At 38.2% G+C, this 22,668-nt stretch overlaps 1 protein-coding gene across 2 annotated transcripts; it reads right to left on the bottom strand.

Annotated features, from left to right (window-relative positions):
- Positions 1–652: 652 nt before the first annotated feature.
- On the bottom strand, positions 653–3,056 carry LOC116248982 (vacuolar protein sorting-associated protein 28 homolog 2-like). 2 transcript variants are annotated; one of them, XM_031622055.2, is made up of 2 exons: positions 1,752–3,056; positions 653–1,017 (listed from the first exon to the last, which is right to left on the bottom strand). In XM_031622055.2, exon 1 carries the CDS (start codon positions 2,388–2,390, stop codon positions 1,761–1,763), a length of 630 nt encoding a protein of 209 aa, XP_031477915.1. In that variant the 5' UTR covers positions 2,391–3,056; the 3' UTR covers positions 653–1,017; positions 1,752–1,760. The 2 variants fall into 2 exon arrangements, with proteins under 2 accessions (XP_031477915.1, XP_031477914.1); XM_031622054.2 differs by having other exon boundaries at positions 653–986; positions 1,752–3,053.
- Between the last annotated feature and the right edge of the window lie 19,612 nt (positions 3,057–22,668).

The raw sequence follows: 22,668 nt of genomic DNA, 5'->3' as shown, positions 1-22,668 counted from the left end.
CATATATATATATATATATATATGTATATATATATATATATATAGAATGACAGAGAGAGAGAGAGGAAAGATCCATTGCAGAAAACCATGATGCCGTCCATGATGCATAGACCAATTCCAAATCATTAAATATCAGTCAAAGGAAAACAAAAAGAAAAAAAACAAAAAATCAAATTAGAAACAAAGCTCCATACAAGAAACCACAATTACATGTCCAGTGGAAGGGTGACCTGGTTCTGCTGATTCAGTCAACACCACATGGTAAGATCAGTAACAAGACAAGGAACACCTAAAAACCAAAGACTTGGTTGTTTGCTCTCTCCCTCTCGAATGCTCAACATTACCCTACCAAATTCCAATGACTGCGACTGGCCTTTTTTAATTCTTTCAATCATAGCAGGAAATCATAAACCGCACAAGCAACCCCCTCAAAATGGAGGTAGTCGACAAGCCAATGATGGTGTTGTGAACAACAAGAGAAAAGGGTAGGGAAATAGTGACAAGGGCCTCAACAAGAGTAGGCTAGCGAAAGGATGATAGTATTCAAACTGCGTAGGAGACTTACTGGTGGTGGTTATATAGCAACAGCATGAGGAGAAGAGCCAGCATTATGTGTGCGTGCGTGTGTGCGTGTGAGAAAGAGAGAGAGCTGTAATTGAAATTTCGATCCAACCATCTCATTGAAGCTTTGATAGAAGGTAACTGAGATACAATACCTGTTCTACAGGAAGAATAACAAACAATTAACTGAAGGAAAACCAAACCAGCGGAAGGTAGGAACCTGCTTCGGCGATGACAATACTATGTACAATCACTAGAATTTCTTTGTGGAGACATCCCCCCAAAATAAAAAAGTAAAACTTGTTTAAGTACACCAGCAGCAAGGCAAATAGCAAAATCGTCCACTTGATATCTTCCATGGCTTCAACATCAACTTGGAACTTCTCACACTCATTTCCTTCCAAGTTCCTATGAGTACTATTCTCCTGCAATTGATAAAATAATCCAAGAAGTTCCCTGGTTACATGAAAAGATATCCATATTTTTCCGTGAGAGATAAAATAACATTATTTAGAAACCAAAGAAGTTATCTCCAAGGGCGACTTGACCAAAACAAATACTTAAGAGTGAAGGGAGAGAAGGATAGTAAAAATAAAACGAAAGACGAGATAACGAAGATAGCTGTTTGGTGAAGCAATTGAAGAAAACGGACAGGCATGATCTCCTAAATCTGACAGATGACTCGTTAATTCTCTGCTGCTAACTCTGTGGACTCATTCATTCCGCTTACACAATATCTGAAATTCTGGGACAAGCACCAAGAAGATGATATCGGTGACCATCTCTTAGCAGGATATTAGAAGACCTTGGTAACACATTCAGACACTGATAAAAAATGTTCCTGAATTTTACCAAAGAAAAATAGCATTTGAATATGAAAACCATCCAACATAGATGCTTCCTCATCATCAGGATCAAATACTATTTAATCAGAAGAACAGTGTCCCTTGGACCACAAACAAAACCATAACTATGTTACAAGTGCTTCCTTTTCATCCGCTTTTGCCATTGATTGAATCGATGAAACATAATTAACTGAAATTCACAATGATGAGGGAACCCAAACAAAGGAAGAGGAAAAGGATACTAAGAAATTCAGATACAAATAGAAACCAGCCTCACAGAAACAACCAAAATAGTAACGATAAGTGTGGAAAATGCAGGGACTGCATCGAATGCTAATAATATACCTGACAGCATCAAGCGCCGGCCTTGGGGAGGGCGGCCATGAAAGCATTGTAGGATGAGTCCAGGTCGAATAGAAGCTGTCTCGATTGCTGCTCCGTGAGCTCGTCGGCCGCTCCCATCTTCGAAAGTTTCACAATCCAATCCTTGATCTTAACCTTCCCCTCGAATTCCGAGCTGAGCTGCGGCAGCTTGCTGAGCGATGCCCAGAGGTCGGAAAGAAGGGGGTGCACCTGGTCGACGGCTACCATATTCAGCTTCAGCGAGTCCATGGCCGTGATGAAGTGCTGGACAGACTCAGCAACAGCAAGCGTTGATCCGGCGCTCGAGCTGGCCGCCACGGTACGGTGCTCGACCGTCGCCGGCACGCCAGAAACCATCAGGCGGTTGAGGGCAGCCGGGCAATCGAGTTTATAGGTGTCGACGAAACGGTCGATGGAGGGAACAGTCTCCTTGAGAGAGGACGCCAAAGTCTTGAACTGGGCAATAAGCTTGAGGCACTCGGCCTCGTAGTCGGCTGGCGAGACGACGTCCCGGACATATGCCTTCTCAAGCTTCTCCGTCGCCTTGATTATCGCAAAGAGATCGGCGAAGTTCTCGTACATCTCACGTTCCCGCTTGTCGTGCCACAGCTTGACCTCCATCACTCGATTCGCCCTTTCCGTCAACGAAACCCTAGAGGCCTTGGCTGTTTGGTCAATCCTTCGCCTTTACTATCGAGAAACCCTAACGCCGAAAGGAATAATACGGAATGCGCACCACCTCCAAACCGGTGCCGATTGAAAAGGAAAGAACTCGAATTCTCGAAGATCCCGATCGAGCCTTCGCCTCCTTGTTTCCCTCCACAAAACCTAGCGGGAGGGAGAGCTATACGGACCGACGGTGCCCGGTTGAAGGAAGAAGTCGATGAAAAGTATCTCCCGATCTCAAGGGCCCACGAGCGAATTTGGAACCTTCAGAGAGAAGGAAAACACTTACCCGGACCCTGTGGACCGCCGCTGCTCCAGAAGAAGAAGGTGAAAGAAACCGAGGGGGATCAAAATCGGCCAACCCCCGCCAAGATTCGGGGACGAATCCGGCGGTCGACGACGGAAACAGAACGGTATAGACCCGCTCTTCTCGCGTCGTTGCCGGTAGGAAAGATCGGAGAGGCAAGGAACAAATGGTCGACCTCAACGGCTCTCTCTCTCTCGCACTCCTTTTTTTTTTTTCCAAGAAATGGAGAAGTCAGACAGGGCACGCGACTCTCTTTCTAGTTTCTCCCTCCCCCTCTCCGGTGGCTTCCGTCTGCATTTCTAGTCTCCTTCCTGGCCAAGGAAGGAGCCGGGGAGAGAAAAAGGCATTTTGCCTATTGCCAGCTATTATTTTCAGAATTACAAGGAGGGGCCCAATTTTAAATCATAAGGCATACAAACCAGGCCATGCACTTCTGCCTGCGTTATGTGAAAATAGAAATTGATATTGTTTATTCACCATAGTTACGCGGCCAGGTCATGTGTACCGTATCGGGTGGTGCACAATCGTTGGTGATTGGTGAGTGGCTGAATGGGCGATACGGTTTGATAAACAATAAGTTCCAAAACATTACATTTTGCAAAAAAGAAAACACGGTTCATCATCAGATTACACAGTGCTATAGATAGCGTTACCGAATTCATCGAATGCTCCCAATACCAATCCAAAGGGGTAGTTCAGTTAGATACGATAGAGACAAAATTAGGTCTAATTATTAATCAGATTTGAAATTGCAACGACGTCATGCCTCCTCTATTATTCATTCTGATCATGGTGGATTTCCTTTCTTGGAGATTAAATTTGGAGAAGATGAAAAAAAAATATTCGTCTGGCAAAGATTGGGGGCTCTAATCTTCTCACCCCACCTTTTTCTTTTTCTGTTTTTTTTTTCCTTTTCTTTTTGGCAGATGACATGATTCTGCTTTTCAGAGAGAAACAAAAGATCTGTTTTCATGGAGTTTGGAAATTCGCAGGCCTTTGGATGAAATCCACAGAAATCGATCATCCCATTTAATGTTGAAGATGGTCTACGCAAAGAACTTGCAGACTGCTTAAGCTGGAAGAAGGAATCCCTCCCATTGGTCTGTCTCAGTCTGCCTTTGTTTGCAGGCAAGATGAGAATCAAATTAAATGAAGACCTGATATGGTGGGGAAAATGATCACGAGTTCGAAACATTACTTGGTTTCGGTTGTGGGGAGAATATGCTTGATTTTACATTTGCTATCAAATTATTGGGTATGGGATGTCTTCTTTTAGATTTCCCAAGGAGGTAAATCCGTGAGTTGGAGAAAGAATGCAGCAAATTCATATGGGGAGAAAATAATGAAGTTAAAAGATTCACCTAGTTAGCTAGAGGATGGTAAGTAAACTTTTTGATGAGAGAGGTATTCAAATGGTTGATCTGTGTGCTTTCAACAAAGCTGAGATGATTAGATCACCTTTCATATTGCATTCTATGGAAGTTTTATGGGCTGAATTTACTGGAAGAAAGTATTCGAGCAGAAATAGTCTGTGGACATGTAAACCCACAGCCAGGCAGGCATTCTTGGAGTTGGGAAGGGATTGGTAAGGGCTGGCAGCATGCTAGACACTTAATTTCTTGGAAGGTGGGAAATGGAAAGAAACCTTGCCTTAGCTCACGAATTAGAGATGCGGAATATTGTTCCACCAACTGACAGCAGAGATTGCAGTGGCATGGTCTGGCCAGCAGTTTCGTGGAACATATCATATCTAATCAGGCTAATTTACTTTGGCAGCTTCATTCTCGGTGCATGTAATAAGAGTGACACAGTTGGAATATGTAAATGACAGACTGCATGTGATTAGTTGGATGTCTAGGAACTTTAGTGCATGAACATTTACTGAAGAATCTACACAAAAGACTCTGTGACTGGTAAATTTAATGCAAGCTATCCCAAAGGCCAGTGGCGTTTATATGTGTCCCTAGAAGGTTGATTAGTAACATTGGAGAGGCTTATGAAGTTGGGGTGGCATTGCCGAATAGGTGTGGAATATGTAAAAGAGTAATGGAATCAGTGGACCGTCTTTTCACTAGTTGCAGAATAGCTAGGGGTGTTACGGAACTTTTTTGCGTAGCAGTTTAGTTGCAGCATTAGACCAAAGTCTTCTGGAAGAATTATGGGAGTGGTGGTATAAGCAAAGGATGAACAAAATTGTTAAACAAAATTTGGCATCTCGTTTTTCTCATGTAAATCTGGTGGCTATGGAAGAATCAAAATGTCATTGTGCACGAAAATGAGATTAAAACAACTAAAGAACCTTGTGGCTGCCTATGGGAAGATGTTAAAAACATGGTCTGCTCATCTTAATGGAGCTACAAATGGAAACATAAAATACCTGTTTGGCTCAAGTGGGGTGCTCAATTGGATCCCTAGCCTCGAGTTAGTGCAAGTGATTGGGTGATTTCATCTATGTGCATTGAAGGGAAAGGATTGCAGAGAATGACCTGAGTGATTAAGGCAACTTCAAGCAATATTATATATATAGTGGTTAGATGGTGCCACTTTGATTTTAGGTGGCATACAACAGATTTTGTGAGATGGGTGTCGAAGGGTGTCAATATTAATTTTGAAAGAACCTGATGAATTGGTGGTCCTCTGAAATGGAGAATATGCTTGAGGAAAGTTGTCAGGATCTTCAAAGGGGGAGGAGGATGTCTTTAGATCTTGGTAGCAAGTGTCGAAGGTGGTACTGCAGAAATGAGAATCCAGCTGAAGTCCTGAAAATCTTTAATAGTTTTATTCATTTCAATTAGTTCATGAAATGGGATCAAATACCGGAAATCTAATTTCCTGATTTCAAGCCCCTGGGTTCCTATGGTTTGTTTCAGCTACTATGTTGCAATGCTCTTTGATTTGTAAACTCTTTTATTTCATTTGCAATAAAAGGTAGGGATCTCTATCCCAATAGGTTCCATCTGAAGGGTTCCACTTAAGCTAATTATTATTTCCACTCAATGAATTATGTAATAAGGGGTGTTCGATGTACCAAAATTGTGATTATACAATGCAAAATTTCAAAATAATATTGTAGTTGGAATGTAATGAAATTTCCATGTTTTATCTCTATGTTGTATTTGATTGTATAGAACTGTCATTCCAAATTTAAAATTTTGTTATTCGATGAAACAAGTATTGGAATTTTGGAATGCTTGTCATTAGCATTGGATCCCACAACAACTTCTCCTTAATAATAAAAATATGCTTGATAAATCATTGAACCTAGAAAACTTTCTCAGACAGCTTGGAGTTCACCATTGGTTTTATTCTGATGTTGTATGATTGATCCACACCAAGTTAATTAAGAAGTCTTTTCCATTGCATATCAAGTTTTTATTGTGCTGCATCATATCATAGTTGAATTGAATTTCCTATTATTCTTGGTCAATAGGTCTATTTTGGTTTCTCATAAGAAAATAAGCCAACATAATCCATTGGTGTTACTCTTTTTGCTTTGTTAAAACTCATGTTGCCTAAACATAGTGCTTTCATGGGATCTTATATTAGAGGAGTTCACATAATATGTTAGGTTGAAGCTTAACATAGTGCACAAAACTTTGGGTATTTTGTACTACAGTACCTCTTGATTTTGTTGCTCAATCCATATTAACACTTCATAAATTTATATTTATGCTTCAACACACAAAAATTGTCATTCCCATATTCCTTTCTTAATTGGAGTTGGCTTCTCTCCTCTTTTGTAGCTTTTTCTTAATCCAAATTTATGCTAGTAAAGTGTCACATTGTAACTGTATTTTCTCATTCTTTGGTATACAAGCTGTACAACTAATAGACAACCATATTCTTGCATAAGTTTTGTTTTCAAAGAGCTTGTGTTAAAGAAATTTAATTAACCACGTCACCCATCTTTTTCTACTGGGTATTTGGGTACATGCTACTTAATAACCTCATGAATCTGAAGGACTTCTACATAATACGCAGCAAAAAATGAACACTAAGGATATGTTTGAACTTTGAAGAATAATAAACACATATCATCTACTATTGTTTCACTATGTCTTCATGTACTTAGTGCAATGACTTCATGTGAAAAACCTTGAGTTGTAATATTGTGTTTCCAGCAAGTTGAGTTCTGGTATAACATGAAAGAATAAGATTTTGGCAATAAACATTTTGCATATGCTATACGAGAAAGAGCATATGCAATAGGCTGCCCTTGTTCCTAGTCTTTTGCCTTCTAGGAATGAGCTAAATGAAGTGGTGAACTCTCTCTCTCTCTCTCTCTCTCTCTCTCTCCACCCCCACCTAACATACTAGTGCCTAGTGATAAAGATGAAAGTAAACATATTTTTGGATATATGTTGATTTTAAGTGGTAGCTCTTTATTATCATGTAAATATAGATGTATCGTTCAACATATACAGGTAGCAGAGATTGTAGCCGATAATATGGCTTTGGTGTATGAACCAATTGATTCATAAATAAATGAAAGCTAAAGGTCCTACTGAACCAATATGAGTATGTTGCAGTAACATGACTGTCATAAACCTAATTCATGCATGAGATATAAAATTAACTGTTATTATACGAAGGATATAGTGTGACAGATGAAACTGCATTTGATTATATCCCATTAAGTGATGTTGCAGTATACCTTCTCAAAAGTTGTCACCAAAAAGTCCTTCCAAGATATGTTAATCAAATGGTACTCAAGTACTAGCATATAGGCAAATTCATACATAAATAAAGATGTCACCCCTTTTTCCAAAATGGTTGTCTCGTACCTGGGAGGCCCTTCATTTTTTGTTAATATATTATTTTCCATTATTTGCTGGATCTAGTATCTCCAGTTCCATTTCTCCTCGGTCACCATTGCATCAAAGCATGTCCTTTTAGTCATTTCAGGAAAACCAAAGAATAGGGTTTACTTGATAGTCATTAATAACTCCATCTTTTTTCTATGTAAAGTATTGCATTGCAGCTTAACTATTAATGCAGGACTCACAGATCAACCCTAAACTTGGTAAGGCAGGGTTGGCACCCTTTTCCTCTACTCATTCAGTTAATTTAGTATTTGAAATTGCTTGTGTTGCCACTCTCTAAAGTTGTTGGGAATTAAAGGTCTACAAGTATGATTCCTAACTATTCTAATCTGCATCCATCTTCCCCTTTCTCCATGAGCAACCATTCCGACTTTCTTGAACTAGTCGGTGGATGGGGCGACTAAAACCTTCCTCCACGGAGACTCAATTTCAACTTGCTCACCCTTCTTTTCTTACCCACATTTCCTTTCCTAGCTTTAGATTTTCCATCGCTACCCAACCTAAGCTAGGAGAGGAAGCTAGCCCTCTACTACTAAACCTTTTCACCTTTCACATAAACCCTTTTTCTTTTTACATGGTTGATTCATAAGAAATGTTTTCAAACCAATCAGTTTTGATATGAAGGTTTTTTCTCATTGGACATTGGAGGTATGAAGAATTTTTTAATGTTGAACTTTCTAATACTTTTTCTTTATGTGATTATTTTTTGCTCTAAAAACAGTTTACTTCATTTTCCATGTGCCACACTAATAAAAAAAAATTTCTCTTAAAAATGAACTAAAAAATTATTGATTACTAAAGCAAGATCAATGACAGTAGTCCTTTTCTCCCTACTTTTTTAAAAAAGGACCAAATAAATACAATTTGCTCCTCCTGATTTATGTGATAAATCATTGCCTCCTTTCTTCAAAGCAGGTTGTTTCTTATGGAACTGCATAGGGGAGTCAAGGGGTTCTCTCTCTCTCTCTCTCTCTCTCTTCCCAAACCCTTGTAAGATGGAGGGAGCCTTCTCATGCTCCCTCATACAATACCACAACATGCAAGGTACCTTCCCTTTTGCCTCCTCTTGATTTTCAGAATAAATTTCTGATTCCCATTCTCAACAAAACCAATATAATCTGGTCAAACCTTGAACTTGATCTTTCCTTTGCTGGTGAAAACAAATGAGTAAGCTTAGACACCCATGTTTACTAGCTTGGCAACAAACTCTTTCATATATAATTTGGATATTTTTTGCATACAAAAAATGACCCCAAAAAATAATTAAACGTAATTTTATCATTTTATCAAAATTTTGGAAGATAAAACATTTTATAAAAAATTTCGACATAAGCTGACCCAGTATATTCTACATTAAGGTTTTAGATCATGGCTTTTTACCCTGGATTTGAGATCTTTTATTTGATGTTATCAAAATTACAATGGGGGATCTAAAATCCACTATTTGTTCCAAATTGAGGATCATAAATTCAAACTTTCTCAACACCTCAAAAACTAGTTGAGTTCTAGTGGTAACAAAAAACATTCTCCTTTAGAAAAGTGAAAAAGCCAAAAGTATGGAAGTAATGCAATGGCTACCGAACTATAAAAAAGGCAAACAAAATTTTTGCTGTTTGGGAACACCCCTACATTGAAAAAGACTCAAAGAAATCTCCCATAAGTGCATTATTGGTGTTCCCTTTCAAATTTTAAAACATATGAACCTCATATAAATTTTAAAATTTAAAAGAACACAAACATTGCTACATCAAACCTAGGAGTTGTTTCTCTGAAGCCAACACTTGTTCCACAATTTGGCTGCTAAAGTTCTTCACACTTTGTGTAGGCATAATTACCACTAACAATTTAACCAGTCAAAAGATAACAAGTTTATACAGCTGCATTACAAATAAAGTACAAATACAAGTTCAAAAAGATTTGGTGACCTATTACAACATGTAACAACCCCTTTTCAAATTAGTCTCATCTAAAAGATAAGTGAAATATTTTCACTTGTAGATGCAACTCAAGGGTGCAGTTATCCATCTAGCCAGTAACATGCCCTTTTTCATAAATCCAACAACCTACAATTCATATTACAATTAATGATGAGTAAGCAATAAACATGAAATTATTATAATCAAAGGAAAGGAGATGCAAAAATATTACTAATTTGTACATACTGTTTTGTATACTCATGCTACATTTGCTATGTGAGTTCATTTCTCAACATATTGTTGCTACCATGAAGATGAAGTTAGTTACTATTTTCTTGATCATCATCTACCTATCTACAGTTGTGAAATTCACCATCATCGTTGTCTTTGAACATTGCACTAAGTTCATCTATAGTATAAAGTTATGCAAACTCTCCCAACTAGTGATATGAAATTCTATACCAAAACCCACCACCTCCATCACATTGTTAGTGCATACTTGCTTCCTATACAAAATTGACCTTGTATTTCAAGTCGTACCCAAGTAGGAATATGAGTTTGATCAATAGCTCCTAAGCAAAAATAATAGCATATAATGTTTAATATTATAATGACATTCAATATTTTGACAACCCATTACGTTCATTATGAAAGACATAATGACATTATATTTTGCATCTTACTTTAAAATATGGATAAAAGTGAAAGTCACATCCAATTTTTGCTGGAGTTGTGTTTGTTGGAAACTGAATGCAGTCTTTGCCTAATACACATATTGCATTCAAAACGAAATTATAAATCACTTACTTATTGTTTGACTTGAATGTTGAAGCATATGTTGTGTAGCTCAATTACGTTCATTATGGCCAACAGTAAGAACAAATATTGTGACCTGTTCTTTAACCATGACATTTCTTCTATCATGAAACAAATCTCTTGAACTAAATAAGTTACATAAAGTTTCATATATTTTTGGTTCCATGTGCAATAAGTCAAATGAATATCGACGATGTCCAAATAAGCAATCTCGAACAAAATCATCACCCTGATAAATAGAACCATGAACCTAGGTGGCCTTTCACTCATCATATGTCCAACAAATGCTACCATGATAGCTATAATAGCTAAAAAGATAATATTTTGTTTCATCATTCATTTTCAAATAGTTTCTAAATTATTAAAAAAAAACACTGATTAATGAAACATATATTTAAAGCCTACAAAAAAATTATACAACTAATGGTGACCTTATTCAAACAAATAGAAATAAATGAACTATGACCGAAGTAACTACGACAAAACAAAAGTTTCCATTTATATTCTTCTGTGTGTAGCTATAGCAAGATGACATACAAAATAGTAGTCATGTTGCCAACAATAAAGTTAGAATATGGTATCTAACAAAAATGTGATGTAATTTCATGGCCTGTAGTTATCTACAATGGCATATGATACACACAAAACGGTTTTCATGTCATACATAAAAAATATAAACATCACATGTAATAGACATCTGAAGTGATTTTTGAAAACTCATGATACCCCTTCAAAATGCAAAAGAGTTCTTCATTGGTTGCTTAATATCTTAGGTGTTTCATATACAACTATTCCATTATGATGTCTTCATTTATTGCCAAAAAAAAAAAAACATTTGCATATTGTGTATTAAGAACAAGCCCATTGCTTGTATGTAAAAATGTCGATCAATTTTTTTCTTTTCCTCCAATTCCTTCCAAATAATTTGCACATTTATTTATCTTATATTAAAATTTCTTGACCATAGAATGAATGGTTTCACCATTACCATTTAGAAGCTTGAATACCTATAAATCCATTGATATGTACTATAGTCACAAATAATGTTTCAGAGTTTTAAACGACGATGTTTTTCTCAGGCAGAATACAACAAGCTTGGAAAAAAAAAGAAAATAGGATAAATTTTTTAAAATTAAAAAAAACTAAAAATGAGGAAAAATAAAATAAGTGAGAAACTAATATTACAAACATAAAAAAATAGGTATATTTGCAACAAATAAAAAAATAAAAAATAAAAAAATGTTTGCACTAAAAAATAAAAAAAGAAAAAAAATGAAAAAACACAAAAAAACATGTTAAAAATGTGTTTCTTCACATTTTTTTTAACATTTTTTAACAAAAAAACGTTTTTTGAAGTTTTAAATGACCATTTTATTTATCGTTTTTCTTTAGGGTTTTTTGTGACATTGTACATACAGTTTTTTTTTTCCATTGGACCATTTTTTGGAGTTCTATTTCTTTTATGGGATGTCGTAAATGACTATTCACTTACTATCACATCTAAACTACTCTATTTTGGCAAGTCATTTGAATCAAATTGTATTTCATCTACAATGAAATCTTGGTCCATAGCGACAATGCTATTGATAGAAGAATGATATAATATACATTGTTCTTATCTATTTGCTATAGAAGTTCTACAAATCTCTAGCAGTTCTTCAAAATACATCTAATATTTTAAATATATAAGCTCTCTTTTCTCAGAGAACCTTTAAGAAAAGGTAATTTCATATTTTTTATATAACATGCTTATTTTCTATGAATACATATAATATAATTATGTTAAACTAAATAATAAGTATCATTCACATTGATATACTCATCCTACACATTCTCTGCCACTGAAATACACTTGTTGACATTGTCCCATTCAAAACCACTTGTTTCCAACAAGTCCTTGCACGTGATTGAACAGCCTGTCAAATATTTTACATGATTTTTCAATTTATCAATTCCAAATTCTGGTCCAAATTTTGATTTTATTTTCCATGCTATACCGTTCCTTCCTTTATGTGTGAATCTACCTTGGACCTTTCTTGCTTTTATGTGAGACTGTTCAAGCATTACTTGAACAAAGTATTTGTCATGCATTGTCCACCATCTCAATTTTTTCAATTTTTAAGCATCAGAGGAGCCCATATCTACATAAACATCAAGAAAAAAATGCCACAATCATAGATCATTTTACAGCTAACGAATCTAACATAACGGTAATAAAACCAAGGCCTCTTAAAAGTTGAAGGAAATTGAATTTTTGGGATGCAAATCCAAGTATCCACGGTGAAAAATACCACTTCAAATACAAGCACATTCTTTAAAAAAAAAAACAAAACAAAAAAAAAAAATTATATGTAACATGCAATATTTTACTAAAACACTAGAAGTAGGAAAAAATAATATTCTTATACATTATCATGATATAAAAGGTGGTTGATCAAGCAAGTAACATACAGCATTTCACAATAAGGCACACGTCAACAATTTTAATAGCGATTACTTTAATTAATATTTTTTTTACCTCATAAAAATAATATACATACTAAACAAAATTTCGAATCAAAGATCAAGGATTGCCAAAAAAGAAAAGGAAACTTTGGCACAAGTTAGGTAGGTGAGAGAGGTCACAAAATCACACATTTACTAGTGCAAACACAAGTACAAAGTTCTGGTATTGAATGTTTCCAGGTGATGCCACCACTATGTAATATAGTCTATGATCTAAGCAATACAATTATGAAGTGTATTTATATCCAGAAAGAAATATGTAAAATTGATGGGATTTTGTGTATTACAACCTATATTTTGTGCAACAACTTTTCTCTTTCTTGCCCATAGAACCCATTCATTTTCAGATAGGCACTTATTTATGTGTGTGGTTATGTGCGTGTGTGCAAAAAATGGAGCAAACAATGTAGCATGCCTGGTTCCTTTGTTGAAAAGCAATCATCTTCAAATGAACCATACACATTAACACCAACATCATATCTAATGCAGGTAACTTTTAGCTTAGTCATCCAGGAAAAGGAACAAGGCTAAGGCTTCACAAATAGGATATCTATGAGTATATTAAAGGAGGTGGTGTGTGTGTAGCTGACTGCAGGCCTGAAGTTTTGAATCCAAATGCTTTTGGTTATCAAGTACAGTCTAGTGGAAATCTTTTAAATAGTGAATTTTTCACAATGGCAAGCTACAAATAGTGTACCTATCAAAAGCCATCATTAGTGGAAGTTATTTTCAGTAGGTCAAGGACCAGTTCATGTGACATTGCTCACAAGATACGGTCTTATTAATGACTCAACAAAAAAGAAGCAAGTTGCCTGGTGCGGCATCCAAGCCTCACCTACATGCCTAACCACATATGCACTTGCAACCAAATTGTGTTGACTCAAGTGCAGCAACTTATTTGAAAAGTCTGTTTGTCATAGTTGAGTGCATGAGGACAAGTTGTGGCTCTATCAATTTCACTGAGTTTTAGATATTGAAATCACTAGGAAGTGCTTTCTACCACACAACAAAAAGGAAAGCAAGTTTCCCCTTGCTGCACCCAAGCCTTCCCTACTTCCACAACCACTTGCACTCGCAGCCAAATTGTGTTGATCTGGGTGCAGTAGCTTCTTTGAAATGTCTGTCATACTTGGTTGCATGATTGAGTACATGAGGACAAGTCGTTAGCAGGATCAATTTCTCAAAGTTGCAGATATTGAACTCATTAGAGAAATGCTCTCTACCACCATAACTGTACGGATCTAGAATTGAAGAGGATATTGGTCTTTGAGATAAGTATGGAATCTATAAGAATATTGAAGGCCTCTATCTTTTGCTTCATGAAAAATATACACAAATAATGAAAGAAATTTTTTATAGAATGATATGACATTTTCTCCTAGAAAATAAATTCTGGTTTTGGGACATTAAAATCAGAATGCACATCCTCAAAAGATTTTGAACTTCTTTTTCAAATAAGAAATGCACCAACATGGCTCTTGCATATCTGTCAGTAGGAACCTCATGTTTTATTTAAAACTTTACTCAGGAATCAATGTACAAAAGACAACGATAATCTTGTGAGTACAATGGCCGAACCTACTATGCCAACACTATTAATAAGGTTAACTACATATGTAGAAGACTTCTCAAAAACTGACATTGAAGAAAAAGAAAAACTTTGTAGCACAGGATTCTTTTGAAACACATGCAAGTTCCTACATATTTCTTTATCAATTGTTGTCTTCACATAGAGATCCTTCACATGCACAGAGTGAAAGCAACACAAGAATTAGTGTCATCTACAAGTGTAGAACTGAAATAGAGTTATGCCTTTTGATATTGGGTGCACAAAGAACACAGATAGTTAAGAGTTTTCTTCTTCTTGCTATGATCTTTTTTTCTTGCTTTCTTGTTAATATGCCTTGTGGGGACTTACAACTTAATTCAGAGTTGTGCAAAGCACTAGTAATGAATCTAACTAACATTACAGTGATCTTTCAATGTTGTAATTGATGAGTATGAGTCTGATAGAGATTAATGGAAATGATCCTTTCATGACTGGAACTTGAAGGATGACATCGAGTGAGCAAAGAATGGAAATGGCCTGCTGCAGATCAACTCAATCCCATGTGTCCACAACCTACAGAAACCATGTCTAGCACCGCACACAGACTCATCGATGATGATCCTCATCCACCAGACCAGTGGGGAAATGGGAAATCTTCAGTTTGTCAACGGAATTTCACCTAGCTAGACAACTAGGTGGATTAAATTTTTAGTGCTTCCCACCAACCAGCACAATAAAGGCTTCTCACCAATTTTTTAGCCCTTCCCACCAACAATCCGGGTGTTGGAGATGGTAAAGAAAATGCCATTGCAGCTGCGCTATTTATAATAGTGTCGATGGTTGGGTGTTGGTGGCAGTAAATAAAATGCCATTGTATTTGTACTGCTTATAACGGTGCCGATTGTTGCAAGATGAAGATGTTGCTGCTAATAAGAAAGCAGCAGTCAAAAGCAACTATTGAAATATTTTAGGTTCAAGTGTGTGTGTGTGTGTGAGAGAGAGAGAGAGAGAGAGAGAGAAAGAGAGAGAGAGAGAGAGGGTTTTGGGGAGGGAAGAGAGAGGTGTACCTTCTCACGACACTTGAAGAAGACACTTGTTGTGGACCTATGGCTTGGGTGAAAGACGAAAAGCAGGAAGAGGGTAAGAAGGACGTGCATAGTTAAAAAGTCATTCCCCCTTTTTTGTGCCATGGCTTCCTGTGCAGATCTTAGATTCGTACAGTGGAATCCGATGACCCCCAACTCCACGGATTTTTTAAAGAGCGTGGATTGCAAATCATGTTTGTGAAAAAGTCGGATCTCTTCCAAAATCTGTCCCTCAGATCTCAAATCTATAGCAATCAAACGCAACCTTAAACTTAGAATAAAACACTTCACTTTTTAATAAATACTAGATAATAAGAGACAAAATGTATGAATCACCTAAAAATTAATTTAGGATCATTTTTGTTTTATAGTTGTAATTTATTATAGGATTCACTAAGGCATAACACCTTGTTCATGTATATGCATTTTGTTTAGCAATCAACATGACTTTTAGTCTGACTTGAGTCCAGAGTAGGAAAAGAACCAAGGGACCTAGATTTAGGAACAAATGACATAAAGTTTTCTACCAAGACCTAGTAGAAAGTCTTGGCACACAACCACCAAAACAATGGGTTTTGAAGTTGACTTCAGGTTGGATAACATAAGCTGAAAAAGATATCTTTCCAAATGTGAAGGAACTCAATTGAAAAAAATGAGCATAAAAGAGAAAATATTGCATGAAAAAAGGGATATGTTATGTGGTGCTCAAGTGGAATATGAGATAAAATATGAATATTATAACTTCCAAAAAGGAAGTGCTAATAAATGTTAGAGTTAGTTAGGATGAGATGAATAAGCTGAGCAAGAGCTGGTCATGTCACAACCATCCATATATTTGGGATTTGGAGTCATGATTCCACCACTTTCAAGAAACTTGGATGGACAGGATTTGTTTCCATCCACAAATCCATATATATCATAAGATATAAGCAAGGGGATAAATTGGCTGTCCCATACATATAATTCTTAGCAGTCAATTTGATAGAAAAAAATACTATGAATTAGTGGGAGCTGGGGGAAGAGGCATGCCAAAACTTATCTCTGTGGAGCAAGATCCTCTAGTCTCTAAATTGTAGGAGCTTGCAGATCCTGAAGACACCATGACTGATGTGAAGACCAAAAGACTACCAATAGAAAGCGAGAAGCAGGAATGTGGTCTGTCGAGAATACCAGAAATAAATCAAAGTAAAAAAAGAAAAAGACTTTGCGATAAGAGACTCTGGTATCATATCAGAGAAAAAAATTCACTCAAAGGAAGTTTGAATTTATATTGGTTTGGTTTAATAACCTACTTCTTCTGTATTTCTCACACACTACCTCTGCGAATGTGAAGTTCCATTATTTATAAAGGAAGGACTACAAAAATGGATGAGGTGATAAAGTCTCAATCACATTCATTTCCTCGACATTTGGATTTGTATCATATTTTGAAAGTTCTCATTTGATGCGTAGTCTAGGAGCTGGCCAAACCTCCTTGCCTTTTCTAATTTCCTTTTGAAAACTCTTGACTTCTTTAGCGTCTTCATCTTGGATGCCATGACCTACCTTTCTTTTGTCGAGAGAAACTGAATTACAGTGATCCATTCCATCATTATTTACTCCATTGGTTTCTTTAATGGAATGTCTTGTCATATGAACTCGCTGAAATTAGTGATACTGAGAACTTAACAAGATAAGAACCTATATTCATCTGTTCTTGAGAGTGTTTATAGGATTCCGATAAGGAAGAGATTTAAATCAATTATCATATGTCCATGTGGAGTCCAAACTTTCTAATCATAGACCAATATATAGTAAGTAGTGTTGTATGCTCATTTTTTGGGTTAATGTGATGCAAAATTTGATATGATCAATATAATGAAACCAAGTAAACTTATATAGCAGAGAAAACTTGAATTTTCTATAGATTGTCTTGAACTATCAACTCTTTTTCTCATCATCAACAATATTTTCAATGGTATCTTTGTTGGTGATTTGAATGTATATTTTGTACTTATGAATAAAAATCACAATGAGCATGATGTGCTGAGTTTCAGTTGAGCTACCGTCAACAGAAAAAATTATCACAGATCTAGGTTGTGATGACAAAGACCTATACGGGCAAGAAAGATCAACTGTGTAGATAGTTCGATCCAATAAGACCTTTACAAATGATACATTTCACCAGTACAGGTAAAAAAAAAATCCTAATAGCATTTCTTACAAGGGATGATTCATAAATTTTCAATGGACAAACTAGTAGGGAAGAATTGTTTTGCCTCCAAAAGTTGTTGGCATATGAATTGCTGACAACCTTGGGGGGGACTTGGTCAATGGCATGGAACATCATGATGTGTACCTCAATAAGGGCCCACACCCTTCTCGCAATTGTGCCCTCATCCTACAATCAAACAACCTGGATCCTAGGCAGGGGGCTAGAACCACAACACACGAGACACCATTGCAGATCCCAGACCAGCTTGATCTATCTATGGAGCTCGGGCTGAACCAAAGAGGGTCCACCCAGCTTGAGCCACCTCGGGCTAAGCACAACCTCAGCCCTGCACCTACATAAGCATACCTGGCACTTGGAGTTGCATCAGACCGTGTGAACGCATGTGCACCAGCTACTTCAGCACCTACTCCACTTGGTGCATACCCGAGCAGCCAGCGACCTCAGTAGCATGCAGCTTCCACGCATTTGTGCCACCTACCCTCTACCTTGTGTGCCACCTCACCAGCCACCTGGACACCATGTGGGGGATTCCGCATTGCATCTCAGTCCTAGCATCCTCCTCTTTGCACATAGAGCTGCTGCCAGGCCAAAAAAGGCAATCGGCGGATGTATAACTGCCAGTCCCATCTCACCTAAATTTGAGTTTTCCTCTTCTTTTTATTTCCTTAAACGTTGTAGGAAGCGCAACCTCCATTTGTTAAAAAAACATTTCTTCATTCATTTGTAAGGCATTCAAGATTGGACATTCTCCCTCTTGGATCACGTAATAGAGGTATTTTTTGTTTTGCATATTCCTTTGCTTCCTTCTTTGTCTCTTTTCTTTTCCCTCGTGTTTTGCATCTTAGATCACGACCTAGTGCTTGGTCGGAAACTCTCTGAATGTCCTGCAAAAGCCAGAGGTTTCGTACTACTCATAGGTGCTGATAATACAGAAGCACCACCAACCTGAAGCAATGAGAAGCTGCTAGCAACTGATGGCTGCTGAAAATTGGACAAATCTCTGAAAGACGAACAACCTTCAACACCTTCTCTTGTAAAGGCTCTAGGTGGAATTTCTTCTTTTGGTAAATTGTGCAACTGCAGACCAGAATGACCTCTTGGATGCCATGAATCCCCTTCTCTAGAATAAGTATCAAAAGGTAAATGTGAATCTCGAGAAACATATGGATGACGGAAGTTGGCCTGACTGATAGAACCAGGCAAATTGAAACTTTGCCCTGGCAATTGAGGACCAGCCCTTTGAAACAGGTCATCATGAAAGGGATCTTTGTTTGGATGAAAATGTTGGCGAGGACCAGGTTGCGTCAGGAAGCTTTCAGAATCCATTGGATGCAGAACTCGATCGTGTTGTATATTTTTTGAGACATTTATTTCGCTCCCAAGTGATTGATCTCTTGCTTTCTCCAAAGGAAATATCTGATGTTGCATGTCTTCTGTTTGCAGCAGTGGCCTATGAGGCTCACCAAATGGATGTGGTGCCTGCAGATAGAGATCAAGCTGCTGGAGCTGCATTGGTTCTTCAGACGGGTATGGCCTCCCTAGTGGCTGCAAAAGAAATTCCTCCCTCGTGTTTTGCATCTTAGGCTGCCGTTTGGATCCTAGTACTCGTCGCAACCAACCCTTTTGTGGTTCTTCCTTAGAGTCATTGTGAAGATCTACCGTCGGCAAGCTCCTTTTCAACCAGGTACTCACATCCTTCAAATCTTTTTGTCCAATTCCAACCACGAGATCTAGTTGTCCCCACTTCATATTAGCGTCTTGGCACAGAAACTATGCCATAAACATGTAGCTCTCCTTGCTTGGGAGGAGATTTAGAGAAGCAATCTCGGTAACTACACCTTGGACATATATCTCCCTCATGGTAAGACTAGATCTACATCTTTGCGCTTCAACTAATAGATCCATCATCATCTCAAAGGCTTGCTGGTCTATAGGACAAGTCCTGAGCACCCATAGCCCACTAGGCACACACGTATAAGCAAGTCGTGAATTAACCTGACGCACGATGAGAACATAAGATCCCTCTTCCTATTCCTTGATTTGTTCTACCGTAGATTGTTATCTTCATATCTAATTTGGTTACTCTAATTGGGTTTAGTTATGCCTTCTGCTCAAATTCTCCTTGTTTTCAGCACTAGACCCAGCTAGAGGCCAGATCTAGCTTCAATATTCATATCAAAGCTCGATTTGCTTGCTGGCCTAACTAGAACCATCAAGGTTTTCTGACTCGACCAGCTGCTACCCGAGAAACCCTAGCCGAGGTCAGCCTTTGGCCGAACCCAGCTTGGTTCCTCTAGGGTGCCATTGGGTTCATCCCTTGATCTAGGTTTAGCCAGGTCCAGCTTTGGCTGAGCCCAACTTTTCCTAGCTCTCGATCAAACCAGGCCTACCTCGGCCTAGCTGTGAGCCGAGCACAATCCAAGATCATTCTAGGGACTCAGTCTGGGTCTAAGCACAACCCACAATCTAGACACCTCTCTGTCTGCTTTAGCGTAGACTAGACCCTAGGGTCTCTTCGAAAGCCATTAATTAGAAACCCTTCTCTTGCTCAGATCGCCTACCGGCTTGTTGTATTCTTTGTTGTAGCCCAGACTAGCCCCTCTTCTGACCACAGCCGAATCGTCGCTACCAACAAGATCTAGCCTAGCTCGGTCTAGCATACTTCTGATCGTGGCAAAACTTCTCTCTAGGTTGTTGGAAGCACCCAAAGTGGAAAAGTTCGAGGTTTAGGCCACTAGACCCGCCTGCTACCCTAGAGCACTAGGCTACTGAGCCCGGCTCAGCCTAGCTTTTGAGCTCCTTCAATTCCTCTTTCTCTACCTCTCTCTCTCTTAGTGGATTGCTTGAGCACCACATCCTTTCGCTTGCATCGTGACTGTTCATACCCTTACATGAGGCGTATTGAGGGTGTGATTGATTGTATTTGGGATTGTTTTTCTTCGAGGTCTTGTCGAGACAGAAACGTTATATCTCTTTGTTATCATGAGTGTTAATGATTGCAAGATATCTGAGGGTTGCATGGATAGCTCATATCAAGTGGTTTCAGAGCATTTTGCACATTAGCTGTCTATAACCCAACAAACTACACATATGGAGGTCGTAGAGGAGCATATTGAGAGTTTTTCGACTATGATGACCGAGATGTGCAACACCTTGGTGCAAATCCAGCAATATTTGGATGGAGTTTCGATGGAGATATCCCCTATCGTAGATGTCGCCCTTGTTGCCCAGTCCATGCCCGACACCACTGCATAGGTCCAACAAGCCATACACGCATGCTCGAGTTCATGCACAATTGGTCACTAAATATGCTGAACCCACGGTAGTAGCCATGCCATCACAACAGGAGGTTGCCCCGCAGAGGGGATACAGGTTGTGGCTGATCCTATCTCTTCGGGTCAGCCATCTATCCTCTTACCACTAACGTGCCCCTTGCCACAACAACCACACTCTCACTGAAATCTTCTTCACTGCTACTTGGCCACTCTCAATTGAGGCATGCCCCTTCTAGCCGACTACACACTAGCAGCTTGTAGCTTAATAGTTGACTACCTTGCAGCCTCCTCATGTCGAGCCTAGCAAATTGTATTCGGCCATGCTGCGATAATCACACATGACATACCCATGTACTTCTATCCACTTCCTCCACCATATGCCAGGTAAACATTTGATCATACTCTATTGCGTAATCAAACCTTGTATGGAATGCCTTACCAGCTGCATACGGCTATACCTAGGCCTCCATCGACTACACACCTACCTCCTCTACATGCACAGTATGATTACCGCACACCACACTATGGTTTGTATCTTTCACAATGACATACACCTCAGATGCCGCACAACACTCATCGAGTAAATTATAAGCAAACTTTGATGTGCAGACATAAGCACCCACAGAGGCCAATTCCTCCTCCACCATGATAAGATCTATGGAATGAGTACGATCAAGATCAGTTACAAAGGAAAGGATATTGTTTCCAACAATCAAGAGCTACCCAAAACTGACCAATCTTCACTATATAAGAAAGAAATCATTTCCCCTATCGTCTCCTGTAATCCTACCCAAATCTGTCATGTGAATCAAGATCCTAAAATCAAGGATCTAAATTGTATAAAGTGACTATAAATATATATAAGATCCTAAAATCAAGGCTCTAAATTGTATAAAGTGACTATAAATATATGTACTCTCTCTAGAGGCTACATTGAATACAAGAGAGAGTCTTTAATGTGGATGTAGGTTGATTTTAGCCGAACCATGTTATGCTTGTGTTCTTCCTTTTTGTTGGTAGATGCTCTTCTTTTAACTTGGTATTAGAGCTTGGAGCTTTGGAGTTGCAGGTCAGTGGTATTCACCACAACAATGTCAATGACTTGCTGAACAGGGAGAATACTGATTGTTATCAGCAAGTAAATCAGTCGGCACTGTCAACTGCAGCCATCTTAAATGTCGAGCAGGGACTCACTAGAATCATTTTCATCTAAAGAACGGCTCTGTGAAATCTCAGATTTTTTGGACTTGTCAGTGAAGAGCAATCGTCTCTAAAAGCTCTGCATGTCTGCAGAAGAACACCTATAACTCTACAACTACCATCTCTACCATTTTCCTCCAGCGTTGTCTCCACCGAAGGTCTTTCATCGTGGTATTGAGCATCCAGCATCATCCAAGAGTCACGCTTCCAACCGTCTGGTGCTTGACCGGAATTGATGTTGGCGCTAGCCAAAATCGACAATTTTTTGCCACTCTCTCTGTTGTGTCCCCTGTTGCATCCCTTGTTCCTCTTCCTGAATCCTCTTGTTTCTAAGTCTGAACAAGGAAAGGCCATCGATGACTCATCTGCCTCTTTAGTCGCCTTTTTAGTTTTTTTTTTTCTTATGGTAGAAAATCAGCAGCTCGTTGTGTTGAAGTTATTTACTCTCAAGCAAAATAGGATTCAAGTCCTGGTTGTTCTAAAGACTCTGAGAGGAGTTCTTATGCTCGTCGACTGTTGCTTTGACAAGGGTGAAAAAATCA

The sequence above is a fragment of the Nymphaea colorata genome, chromosome 2, assembly GCF_008831285.2.
Source record: "Nymphaea colorata isolate Beijing-Zhang1983 chromosome 2, ASM883128v2, whole genome shotgun sequence".
Lineage (NCBI taxonomy): Eukaryota > Viridiplantae > Streptophyta > Magnoliopsida > Nymphaeales > Nymphaeaceae > Nymphaea > Nymphaea colorata.
Note: the sequence above shows the minus strand (reverse complement) of the source record. Positions and strands in the feature narration are given on the sequence as shown.

Coding starts and splice junctions, on each gene's coding strand:
- LOC116248982 (XM_031622055.2), bottom strand. CDS start 2,390: ATGGAGGTCAAGCTGTGGCACGACAAGCGGGAACGTGAGATGTACGAG.